Here is a 14,163-nt window from a genome sequence, read left to right on the forward strand (position 1 = left end):
TCTCTTTTTTTTCTGTTCACTTATATATAGGCTATTTTAAATTCTCTGGCATATATTATTTGAGTGCCAATATTGTCTTCTATTTGCTGTACATGTACCACAGTCTAAGAAACAACAAGTTAGCAAATGCTATGTACTTAATAAAAAGCTTTATGAAGAATGATAAGAAAAAATATGATGAAAACTGAAACATGAATGTTGATATACAGAACAGATACCACAGAGGGCTTAACAATAAAAAAAGTTTTACTGTAGTTAACCAGACCACACAGTGAAGCATGCACTAGGAAAGTCACCCTTGAAAGATCATTCTCCTGAACTTACTTGCTGGTCGAACAAAGACTTTGAGCTTTAGACATGACCTCCTTTCGTTATCCGGGATTGCTGAAGCTGAAAAGGTAAAAAGAAGGAAAGAAAAGAGAAAATGGGAAAACAAAACCTCTAATTATTCTTCATTTGAATATGAAATATTCATATTAAATTGTCTTCTGAACAACATTCTACTTCTTCCTTTAAAATAAAAGTTTCAAATTTAAAGATAGCCATTCATTTATCAAGGACCTTGAAATATAGGAAATGGACATAATCTCTCAAATGAAGAAGCTTACAATGAGACGTCTCCATCATTTGAGGAGAATAATCAGATGAAGTCTTTTCTCTTTTAAAATGTCTAGAGAAGAAATTTTATCTCACACTTCTAATTTTATTCATTCTTATAATTTCAAAAGAATAAAGAAATAGTCATATAAGAATCTGAATAATCTGTAGAAATTACATTTTTGAATTTTTTTTCAGAGACCCAAATTCTTGGCTAAATTTTTTTTAGCAATTCTCTTTTAAGAAAACAGAAAAAAAGTTTTATGTGTCCTGCTTTCAAATAACATACTTTTCCTTACTACAAAAAAGAGAGCAGAATTAAAATAAATATTAACTGTAATAGCTATAGTGGAGAAATTACATGCTCTGTTTTTTTGAAGAGCAGCAGAATTTCATACTCACTGAAAGCTTCTCTGTGTATAGTTTGTATTTAATTCACTTAGAGTCACTATGAATTTGATTCCACGTTCTAGCTACATAAGCTAACATCATAACTTAATACATCTTCCTATTAAAAAAAAAACAATGGCACTTTAAAAAACTCACTACAAAGAATAATATAATTTAAAAAATTCTTTAATGAAACATATTTTATGTCATAAATCATTTGGTAAAAATCAGTAGGATTATATGGATTTAAATTTCCCCCATGTTTTAAAGATTTTTCTCCTCCTAACACACAAAGTGTGAGCATCAAAGGGTATTACAGAAACCTCTAAGACCTCTTAATAACTGCATATGTTTTCTTCTCCATCTCAGAACACTTAAATGAACATTGTTATTCTCTTTTCCTATGTGTTTTCTAAGAGTGGGTTCTTTGTTTAAAAGTGAGAGAGAGTGATGACAGCCAGGAAGCTCTTAGATTTACAATTAGATTTGACATCATCTCAGCTACATAAAAAGAGAATTTGATGGGGGGTTTTCTTTCCCTCTTCTTTATTATTCTCCTGGAGAAGACAGAAAACTAAAATGACTTTTGTATACATATTAATAGACTTTGAAAGGTGAGAGTGTATAAGAGGATGAGTCTAAACTAATTTAAAATGTATCCTCTTATTGCTTAGTATAGTTTGTATAAATTATACTCCCCTAGAGAAGAACTTAAATATTCAATACACAGAAAGAAAAAAAGGAAAGCATGAAAAAGCTAAAGTAGGCTTGTTGCTCTTCCTCAGCACTTGTTAAGAACTGCATGTACAAAAATGCCTTTCATTTTTAATGGAAAGGCCAAAAAGTGTGCAGAAAAGTTGCTTTTTCCTCCTTCCCCACATGCACACACATATTCTGACAAGCAGTTAAAAGGTGCTAACAGCTGGCTTTGCTGTAGGCATTCATTAAATCAAAGTCAGAAAAACTCCCTCTACTGACATTTACAGTAACTGGTGTGCTATTTAGGGGAGAATATTTGCACTCTGTGGTTTGATCCAGGAAATGGTGTCCTTCCTGTGGCCCTTTACTACAAGGGTGCAACTTATTAAACTATACCCACTGTGTGTAGATAACTCATTTACTAAAGGATTTGGACCCTTTTCCAGTTTCTGCATCATTCATGGAAGTCAGTGTTAGTTGCATCCTCTGTCTTTTACACTGTCCCATACAAATTCTAAACTGAACTCATTTTAAACTCCTATGAATTGATTTACCACATGAGAGAGCCGATTTTATAGGTGATCCAGCAAGATATACCAAGCTCAAGGCAGTATCAAATGTTTAATTGTTTCTATCTGGAGGTGGTTGGGATTTATATAGGTCTTTTAAATTTCTATTTATCAGGAACCTTGTAAATCCTGTAAGTGAACACCACCTTATGGCTCATATAAATAATTAACAGCAATCATATGTTATACAAGAAAATAAAAAAAAAATTGAATCCTTTGAGAAAAATCTGTTTGTATTTGTACCAGCCTTTTAAAAGGGGAAACATGTACAACACAACATATTTTATAGGCTCAGCTACTTGATAGGTTGCATTCTTCTTTGAGGAGAAAAAAGGTTAAAAAAACTTACAGGATGTTAATCTCTCTTTTCTTACTACCCCCTCTTATTCCAACCCAGCTAATATTCATTATTCAGTGAAAGCCTGCACAATGAAAACAAGGATTTGGTACAAAATTTTCCATACTAACAGTTGATTGATAACTTGTGGTACATGCAGTTCAAGTTCAAAGATAATACTAGCATTGCATTTACAGTTCAAAGAACAGATGTTAAGTACTGATCACATGAATGAGGAAATGCCTTCGTGTACCCAAGGTTCTTTATTCCACGTATTTCTGGCCAATAGAAAAACCTCCATATCGCCTGCAGTTACAACTCTATTCAGAGAGTTTTCTCTCTTTTTGTATGTCTCCTCACAACTGTCTCTTGGCACACGTTTGCCATCAAGATAACAGAAGTAAAATCTAACATTCACTAGTCTTCTTGAGAAAATAACTACCTGCTACAATAGGTGCCTTCAATGAATTTTTATTTCTTTCCTTTTCCGTCATTTTCATCTCGAAATAAAAGTAATGACCAGTTTGCTTTCCTTTTCTGTCCAAAAGAATTACCCACATGGCAGACATCAGGAGAACTTCTTTCATCTGTCTGGTTTATACATGAACCACATAATCTTACCATTCAACTCCTGCCTTAAGAGACAAACATTTACTCCTCTGTTATATGCTGTTTTATTTTTTTATTTGATTTTTTCCCACATTCAGCATAGAGGCCTTTCTGTACTCCAATCTTATTCATTTTCTCACTATTGGGTGTGGAAGGATGGGAAGGCAGATATGTCCTATATTATCTGATATAACTGTAATACCTACTTCATTGGAAGCTTAAAGGAAGACTTGGGTTTTTTGTTTGTTTGTTTTTCTTAAATGAAATAGGGAATATGTAGTCATTGCCAGAATATATAAGGATAACTAACAAATGCTTTGTCATAAGCAAACAGAAGCAGAAAAAAATGAAACATTTTAAAATTTAAGATAACGTAGTTGGGAGAATAATTTTATTAAATCCTTATGTATTTTATAAAGAAAATTCCCTCTAGAATCATGATGCAGGGGAAAGACCACTACTTCTAAAGTTCAAATTTCACTTCTATCACATTATCTTTGTGATCTTGGAAAAGCTACTTAACTTCTTGGTGCCTCAATTTCCAGATATGTAAAATGTAGGGGTTGGACTAGACATCGAAGAATCTTTCAGTTCTAAATCTATGATCTTATGATTAGGAAGAGAAGAAAATGTTAGGGATGGGAGTAAGAAGGGGAAAATTCAATATTCTGCTGACCAGTCAAATCACAACTATAGAATGAAGTATACTGTTACATGCTAATAATATGTGTCTATCCATAATAAACATACACATACATGCACACACCCAGATAGAAAGAGAGCGAGAGAGAACAGACAAACATAGAGAAGTAATAAATAGATCTAATGTAACAGAAATATAATTTCCTTTACACAGAACAAAATCACATTCAATGTAGTTAATAGGAAAATAATTGACTATGAAGTTTATGGAAAAAAGACTCATTCCTATAAAAGAACAATGTCATATTACAGAATGGATACAATCTAAATGCTTTCCTAACATATTTGACACAATAATGCTGCTTAACTTCCCTTTAGTTAAGGTATAAAGGTAGAAAATATTATCAGTAACTTTATAACTGCAATACAGTTCCCAAAGTAGTTTGATATTACCAACAAGTATAAAAATTGCTCTTTGCCAGAGGAGTTAGGAAATGGAACACTGGTGTTGGGATGTTAAAGAAAATTGTGTTCAATTCCATTAACCTAATAGCAACCTTACAAGAGAATCCTTAGGCCTCATTGCTTCTATTAATCTGCAATTTACTAATCAAAACCTTGCAACATTTAATGAAACAAATTTTGGGGAAATAGTACTTAACTCAGAGGACTACTATATCAAGTTGGCCTAAACTCCAGAACTTTTTATTATCTTCTCTATGCCATGACTACATATTATATCTGTAACTCTAGCCAATCCTGAAAATTGTGTACTTTCCATCACAAGGAGGGCCAAGTGAAAAAGCATATAGCTTAGCTGAAATCTATCACCACTACTGAAAAGAATAACAGCACATTATCTTCCTATTAAATTTTTAAAAAGTGACTTTTTAAAAAAACTACCTTTGGTATTATAAATACACATGTATGACTATACTCACCAATATAATATATAATAACTAATTATACATACACTTTTAAAGTCAGAATTCACAGTGGAGACTTTCAGGAAAAAAGAGAATGTATACAAAGAATGGCACACAAATGGTGCCTGGAAAGCAAAAGCTTCCCACTGTCTTATTTTTTGACTAGAAAATGAAGATATTAAATTAAATATTCTATCTACTATTTTTCTCCACCAGAGCTACTTGGTATATAATGATGCTGTGGTCACTACTGAACAATTTTATCTATTACCAACTTAATTCTATTCTTACAAATACATTTTAAATATTGCTTGAAAGAAGGCAATTATAAATTGATGCTTTAAAAATGCTGTAAGAAATGTAACAATTGGCTTTGTTCACAGCATAAAAAAAAAACAACCTTCTACTATTTCCTTTTCCATGCAGCATAAGGTTTGTTTCTAGTAGTGTAGTCAACCTTTATTGTCCTAGTCAAAATGAAGTTGTATTTTAATTCCCAATCTCCTAGGTGAACCCAACCAGGCACTGGTACAGTAGCAAGAAAACATTTCTGTCTTGTAAAAGTGAAATATTTCAATGTAAGAAAAATAAATTAGGAGGTCAGAAGAAAGGGAAGGCATGGTTGAATTCACCTAAAATGAAAGGGTTAGAAAACAAGTCAAGTTTCTGAAATGAAAATGTTCAAGTTATATAAAATCTCTCTTGACAAGTCATACTATCAGATAAAGCATAAGCAATTGGTTCAAAGAGGAGTCTGAATAGTCAATGTAATGGCTTTTCTTTGCTACAGAAAGATGTAATTGAAGGTTTTAACTCTGGATATATTTCTAATCTTTTTATATGAGGAGTACAGAAAAATTCCTTCTAGAACTTGCATTTGTTTCACCTTTTCAAGAACAATACCATTCTCATTAGTCAATTCAACATTTCTGTCTAACCTTACACAGCCCTCAAATCTTCATTCCCAAAGCTAAAAGCATATTTCTTTTCAGTATCCAATGTCAATCGTAATGCTTTGGGAAGTTTTATTTTTGAGACTAGTCAGCTGCTTTCTTCTTTTTAAAGAAATGGGTGTGTGTGGGAGCATTAAAAATGCAGTTTTCCATTATGTTTGCCACAGGCAATATCTCTCAATTTGTGTAAGTCAAAAGAAAAGATGGGATATTAGTTGTTAGCAGAACTGAGCTTTTCCCAGTTGGTTTTCATGTGTTTTACCATACAACACAAATATATGTAAATTAGCCAGGTAAATGCAGAATTAGATATTAATATTCTTCTCACAATGAATGTTAGAAAAGTAGCCCAATTTAAATAAATGGTACTACGCAAAAGTCTGCTGAATTTAATGAATCAATAAAACACATTTTGTATGTAAGGAGGGAGGGAGCAAAATGGAAGAAATGGTGAGAGTATGATAAATATTAACCATGGCCACATGGATCTTTTAGAAAATGGTTAACAGACCATCTAAAGTAGAAGTTGTGTTTCTTCTTGGTAAAAGAAATCCCAGAAATTATTTAAAATATTTTAATTGTTCTAATTCTTTTAAAAATATTCATAAATATGAGCATTCTAACTTCATTTCCACAGTATGGATAAAAGTAACAGTTAGGCTGTGACAGGATAAATCTCATTGTTCTGCTTATTGAGACGTAAAAATCATGTACATTTATTACTTGCTCATTCTTGATCCCTGCTTTATCAAGCATGCATCCTGAGTGAATTGTTTGGCTATGCAGCCGCAGGTGGTTACTAAATTTCCCAACACGTTTAATCTCACCTAGTCAACCCTGTCTCTGTGCTAAATCAGTGGCACATTCAGGTCAAATCCTCAGACATAAGCATTAATGAAAAGATTTGCTGCTCAGGTTGGTAGTCCTGTAGAACCTTAAAATTTCATCTCAAAGTACATATTAAATTGCACTGACTGGGTAAAGGCTTCATTAAAAGAATAAGAACAGAGAAACGGGTATGTTAAACAATGTAAAAATTTAGTAGAAGTAAGGGTTAGGATTTAGAGCTAAGAGGAACCTTAGCATCACATTATCTATATTAGATAAAAAATATTCTGCTGATGAATATGCAAGTCCATTGAGACTTGCCTAAAGTCACAAAGGTAACAGCTGGTATTTTAACCTATGTCTTCTAGATCTAACTCTAAATCCCATACTCTTCCACTCTACCACACTACCTAACACATAAAAATATCTTATGTCTAATCTCATCCAAAAGAGAAGCTCTGAAGTAACATTCCTATTCCATTCATCTTTTTTTAGTGACTTAGAGAGATGCGTCCAAAGTTTTTTATTATTATTTTAAATGAAGACCTTTTACGCTAAAACATAAATTTTGGAGGACCAATTAATACTACATAGTATTCTCTTAAATTTGCTATGGGGACAAATAAATAAAAATATTTTCCACAAAGATTTCTGGGAGACGTTCAATACAGCAAATATTTGAACTTTTACTATATGGGAAGACAATATTCTGAGCATTTGGGGGATAGAGAAATATTTAAAAATCCAGAATTTGTAATTACTATGTTTATAAACAGATATGAATGTACTCATCTACATATGTCAGTAAAGGGGGAGGGAATAACAAATATTTCTTCACTAGAATATGGTTTATCCCAAGTAATTTCTAGTCTACAGAACTTTGTGGATTAGAAATAGGTTGAATGCATGTATGTATGTGTGTGTATGTGTGTATACACATACATATGTATGTGGATATGCATATGTTTATGTGTGCATACACTCATATATGTCCATATGTCACATATGATATGGCCAAGATTTGAGAGGTTGGATTTTGGAGAATTCTTTCAACATTTCAAAACTTCAAGCATCTGTGATTGCACTGGTATGGGGACTCCTTCCATTAATGTGGACTATAATTCTTTCTTATAATTTCATAAAGTATTCTTGATGAAGAAATTATCACTTCCAAAAGTATGTCCATCCTTTTGGTAACAAGACTCTCCAAACGTAGCCAGAGTGTCCTGAGACAAAATCCATACAACAATTTCTAGATCCATATTCAGCTTTCAACCTTCCCCCCTCCCCTACTGTGCTTCACCAACATAGCTTTCAATCACTTTAACTAGTTGCTTATAAAAGGAACTAAAGTCAGATCAAATTCCATAGCCTGAGCTTACTTAGAACAGTGAAACGACTAGGAAATATGCTCTATATTAGCTTAGAAAAACAAAAGGTATTCTTTTTATTAGGTGTTAAAGCCTCAAGTGAAAGCAGAAACACTTTTATTGTTTTCATTTAAATCAACATGCATCTTAATATGTTAGGATAAAATAAATCATTCACTAATGGCAACCCTCATTATAACCATGGTTGAGAACCAAGATTGGATGAAGAAACCTTAAATAGTATATAAAACAAAAATGTTTTTGGATATTTGTTTGTTTGTAGGAAATTTTCCCAGCCAGTAATAGTCAGGTAATGATTTCTTTTACTCTTTGGGGATGTTTCTATTTCCCCCACTTAAAACTGTACAAAACCAGAATTTGCAATTATTTCAATCTTTCTATTACAGACTAGAAGAGGTTTTTGTTTTTAAAGAAAGCAATATTGGAGATAAATGTTTTATCACAAAAGATATTCTTTGGTTTTAGCCCTTGATGAGAATACTAAATAGCTTAATGCAGAATTCTTACATTGTCAAGACATGACCTATGTATGGTTCTCAACTGACTTGTCCTAATCCTATTGCCATCCATATTACTATTAATTAATAAGAAATGAAAGCTGTAATTTTGACAGTAAATTGTTTTTAAGGCACTCAATAAAATATAGAGAACCTTCAGAGGTGAAAAAGAACATCTCATAATATTATCATCTGTACTCTTTTTTGCCAATGTCCCTGAGAAAGCATCTAGTCTAGTATTTCAAACATCTAAAAAATGAGAATTGAATTTCATTCCTGGAACAATTCTTTATTTTGTGCTTTTGAGCAAATCATTTAACCTGCCTAAACCTCGGTTTTCTCTAAGTATTCACGGATACGCATACACACACACACACACACACACACAAACACACTCTCTCTCTCTCTCTCTCTCTCTCTCTCTCTCTCTCTCTCTCTCTCTCTCTCTCTCTCCACATAGCTTATTTCACAGGAATGTTGCAAATATTTATATAATATCTAAGGACTCTTATACCTCAGATCCTTACAGGTTTAAAATATCACTATTTCCAGAAGAACAACATGACACGTTACATATCTAGAATTTCATCTGCATCAGGATTTACATCATCAAAATCTCGATCAAGACTTCTGGGGATGGGAAGCAAGGGCATATTGATATAGCTTCAAAATTGAGAACAAGGGAAGTGGATTCTGCAGACAGCTATTATAAAAGTGATTTACAAAATCTGGCTGAAGAAGAAACCTGCTGAAGAGAGCCTTCATATCTCATCTGATACAGTAAACTGGATTCACCAACAGTTCTTTGAAAACTAAGATACTTTCTCTCAAAAATGAAGTAGAAAATCTACTAAGTAGTATGTATTCTAAGGTGTTATAACACTGTTGGCATGCTGTCAGAGTAAGGAACAAGCAAATAAATCTATATAAATTCTACTGAAAAGCAACTGGGCTGGTAGGAAAGACCTTCCCCCCCCCCCCAAGAGTGATGTCTTTTTGTAGTATATCTAGAGCGCTAAAGCCTGGTCTTTGAGATGAGGTCAGAGACTGCACTATTTATTGTCATATCAACATTATTCATTCATTACTTGTCTACCACTATTTTAAAGTTGTCCTATTTCATTCATGAACATCTAGATTATTACATAAAATGTGTTTTTGTGAAGTCAGAGCTTTTATCATAGCCATAAGAATAATGTATGTCATACTACAATCAGTATTTATATTAGTTAAAGTTTATGAGTTCTTCCTCTTCTCTATATTACTCCCCAGTACTATGTTCCTGAGGAAACATTCCTATTAATAATTTTAATATACAGCAAAGTAATACATATTTGTTTAATGAATTAATAAATTAATAGACTAAAGGTATTACCCAAGTAGACTGAAAGAGTAATGTAGCCTTCTGTAAGCAATTAAGCTATTATAAAAAATGATTTAGGCATAGGAGATAGCAAATTCTAATGCTGTAGTAATCCATTTCAATCTGCATAATTTCTTTGTGAAAGATATTTTTGGCTACACCACCCCCACTAAATAAAATAAATACATATTTTAACACTACCAATAACTCTATTGTTCAGTAAATTTCTATAACATTAAGATTCTCATATTGTTAGGATGAAACTAGAATTCAGAATCCAAACTAAAATTTGGGACAAGAAAGAAGTATCTTTCTTGATTCCACAGATTAAAAACCAGTAGCAGTTAGGACTTTTCAGGTTCATAAATGGCTAGGTTCCCAGGACGCCACTGATTTTTTTTTTTTGAATTAATATTTTTCACATTAATCGGTCACTTATTTGCAATCTTAGTGATTTAATTTCTAGAATGAAAATCCTAAAAATTGCCTTTAGACACTATAACCCATCACCCTAGAGAATATAATCAATTGGAAAAATCAAAAAGGCTACATCCATGGGTAGAATCATGCAAATGAAGAGCAGCTTTTCTTTATAGAACATTGTTATTTCCTTGCTCCCCCAGCCTCCAACCCTTGGAAGACAATTGGATGAGAGTCATCATTATCACTTTACAGGTAAGTCATCATTATCACTTTACAGGTAAGAAAACTAAGGCTCAGAACTTGTCTAGGATCATGTCCAGTATCATGTGGGTACTTGGATTCAGATTTTTTTTATTCTAAAATCAGTATTCTTTCTTTATTTAATATTCTTATTTTTCCTCAGTTACATTTACAACAATTTTTTACATTTTGTAATAACTTGAGTTTTAGATTCTTCCCTTTCTTCCTACCCCCATCTCAGCAATTAAGAAGGCACATGTGAAGTTATTTTATGAAAAAATAATTTTGTGAAAGAAAACATAGATTTCTCCACACCTTCCAAAAATCCTCAAGAAAAATGAAGTTTAAAAAAAAACATTTCTCAATTTATATCCAGACACAATTAGTTCTTTCTCTGGGTATGGATAATATTTTTCATCATGAGTCCTTTAGAGGAATCTTGAATCATTGTATTGCTGAAAATAGCAAAGTCATTCACAGCTGATTATCCTACATTGCTATTACATTATACAATACATTTCACTTTGCAGGAGCTCACGGCGGACTTTCCAAGTTTTTCTGAGAGCATCTTGCTCATACAGTAGTCATAGCACTATATTTTGATACTATTTAAATACATTTTAGGTACACATAATTCATAGCAAATTTTACATCTTTAACCCATTTATATTGGTTAAATACATCAAAAAATCACTAAATCATTATTACTATTGTCATTCTGAAATGAGCAGAAAGCTAGAAGTTAAGAAGAGAAAACTAGGCTCTAATCTTGGTGCTAACAATAATTACTTATTTGATCCTGAACAAGTCATTCAAATTTTGTTTCTGTATAAAAATGGGAATAACTGAACTTATATTGACTATATCTGAGAAGCATGGATTGTTTGCACACACAAAAAGACACCACTTAAAACAAAACTACTTAAGAAGATTGTTATGAAGCTAAGAGTTTTTTCCCCCCTAATAAAAAACTTTGGAAAAATAAGAACATCATCTAAATGAAGGTAAGTTCTTCCAGGATAGGCAATTGTGTCTTCATTGTATTATCTAATACAAAGGATGGATGTGATTAAGTCATATTGTTGCCTAATGAAAATTATGATGTCACTCTTTCTCCCTTGGAATGCTCACTTAAAAAAAACAAAAAACCCAAAACTTTAACCCTACTGACCAATGGGAATAATTTGCTCATTTTATATTTAATCAATGTGTGTAATTTCTGAAAAAGATAACTCAAATTTACTACTAATATATATAAGAAAAGGAGGATAAATTCTGACACAACTTGAAACTAAAACATTAATATAGCAAATGTCTTCAAATATCTGAAAATTCTGTAGGTGTAAGAAAAGGCTACAAGAGACTTTAGGATACATTTAAAGGTACAAATCTTGCTTTTTATAATCACAATGCCTTAGGCAAAGGTCTAAAACTATAAGTTTCAGATGAATTACCAATCTGAGCCAGATAAAGAATTTCCCTAAACTGATAAAATCACAGGCTCAGTACATTTGGATTCTAGAACATCTACTTTCAAATTCTGCCTGAGACATTTATGAGTTAGGTGATAAAGACAAGTTAAACTCCTGTTTCTCAGCTTACTATTCTTTAAAATGAGGGGCTGGGTTTGATGTCCTTAAAATCCCTTCCAGCACTAAATTTATAATGCTATGATTATTCATGAGTCTACATCTGTGTGTGTGTGTGTGTGTGTGTGTGTATGTGCAAATAAGCTCTTTTAATTAGCATGAGAAGCTCCCAATTAAAAACCACCTTGAACAATATGGAATAATATTTTCTTTACAATTTGATAGATTGAGTTACATGAAGAATTGAGAGATTAATTCTTTAGGGCCACAGCCATTACCTAAAAGAAATAAGAACTCAGAAAAATTGAACTCAGATCTTCCTGACTCTAAAGACAATATGCTTCTTCTGATATGTGTATATGTGTGTATACATGGGTATAGGTATGAATGTATATATTTGATGTGGGTTAAACAAAGAATTCATAAGATATTCATAATCATATTTATGACTTAGTACTTGAACTGTTTCAAGGATAACCAGCTTCCTAGATTTTTCTTTTAGCCAGGTAAAAGAAGTTCAACATTGAAAGGATTTGTTTTGCTATAAAGCAGAAAACCCTGAGGGGATCCCTATTACCTACATAGAATAGATATGTCCTAGGACAGCATAAGTAGCTATATCATTTAAAAGATCTATTGTCTGATTCACTCTCCCATGTAGAGCTCTCTGCCTCTAGATTTCCAGATAATGGGTGGGACTTTCTTCAAGTCCATGACTACTTCCATGTGAACCATGGAATCAGATAGGGGAAATTAAGCTGGGGCCTTTAACTGCCTCTTCTATTTTATATATTTTTTTCCTAAATTAATAACTTAGCCCAGATATTTTAGGTCCACTGAATAGAATTGATTGAAGACAAAGGAATCTTTTGCATCTCAGATGATAATCACCAACACAAAGAGGAAACCAAGCCCTGTCCTGCTTTGTAAGATAACATGACTTGGGCTTTGAGTAGGACAGTATGAGGAATGAAGACATGGAAAGTGCCTAATCAGCAGCCTTATAAACTGCTAACTTTTTTTCATGAGTTTCAAGTAATAGCTTCTCAGAAGATAAAAGTTAAAGGTAAGTTAACAAATATTCTTTATGTTGTTCATTCTACACATGTATGTTCTCCTGTACCCATTTCAAACCTTGATGAGGATTTCTTCCTCCTTGGATGATGCAGACTATAGGAGTGTAGCCTCTAATAAAAGTTGCAGACCCTGGTTATTTTTTCCCTCAACAACTTATTACATCCCAAATTCCAGTGCTAGAAAGATAAATCAGTAAGAGCTTTAGTAGTGACTAGGCACTCACCAAATAGAGGAATAGAAAGGTACTCAGTGTACAACACAAATCAGGGATGGGTCATTTATTACACATAAAAGGAATGCTAATTTACATAAAAGTCAATGCTAATTGACACAAAAGGCTTATAGCCCAAATTGAAAGAACAACTTAAAATAGAATTTATAAAGTCAGCTTGTAAATAGAGTTACAATTCTCTTAGGAACAAAAAGTGGTTTGTAGAGCCACCATATAGATGCTTTGCTTTGGCCAAATAAATCTCAGTTCATGTCTTCTGGTTTGGGTCTATACATTTTTGTGGCCATCTTGCTCAAGAGCATTGGAATGGTTGTTAGGAACTTCTCTCCATGCTACTTTGTCAACTTTGACCAAAGGGACAAGTATTTCTCATCTCTCAAACTCATAAGATCACTTTAAAGCTTCAACTGTTCCATCTCAGTATATATACTTTTTCTATCTAAAATCAAGAAATAACAAAGACAAAGTGCTAACCTCAAACTCAGGCTTATGCTTGCTTAGGTAGAACATATGCTCAGAGACACATAGCAGATGGGTTAGATGATAAGAACAACTGTCCCTCCTGTATTCCACACAAAAAGTGAATCATAATAGTCATGAATTGATGTGCCAGGTAGAAGGGAATAGAGTCCATGATATATGGACACTCTAAAGATATTTAAGTTGTTATTGCTTGGCAGTGTAGGCTCTTCAGCACCGAGTCACAAATGAATAGAAGCAGGCCCCAAAGAGATTACAGGTCCCAGGAAAGGCAACTCGAACAAAATGAATGAGAAGGCACTGGTACAAATAAGTATTTTT

At 32.8% G+C, this 14,163-nt stretch overlaps 1 protein-coding gene across 2 annotated transcripts in view; it reads right to left on the reverse strand.

Annotated features, from left to right (window-relative positions):
* Nucleotides 1-14,163, reverse strand: part of EFNA5 (ephrin A5) — a 314,697-nt gene that overhangs the window by 14,736 nt on the left and 285,798 nt on the right. For both annotated transcript variants that reach the window (XM_074281923.1, XM_074281922.1), the window contains exon 3: nt 325-390. In XM_074281923.1, the coding sequence (XP_074138024.1) occupies nt 325-390 (66 nt within the window). The remainder of the gene's footprint in view (nt 1-324; nt 391-14,163) is intronic.

Source organism: Sminthopsis crassicaudata, chromosome 1 (genome assembly GCF_048593235.1).
Source record: "Sminthopsis crassicaudata isolate SCR6 chromosome 1, ASM4859323v1, whole genome shotgun sequence".
Classification (NCBI taxonomy): Eukaryota; Metazoa; Chordata; class Mammalia; order Dasyuromorphia; family Dasyuridae; genus Sminthopsis; species Sminthopsis crassicaudata.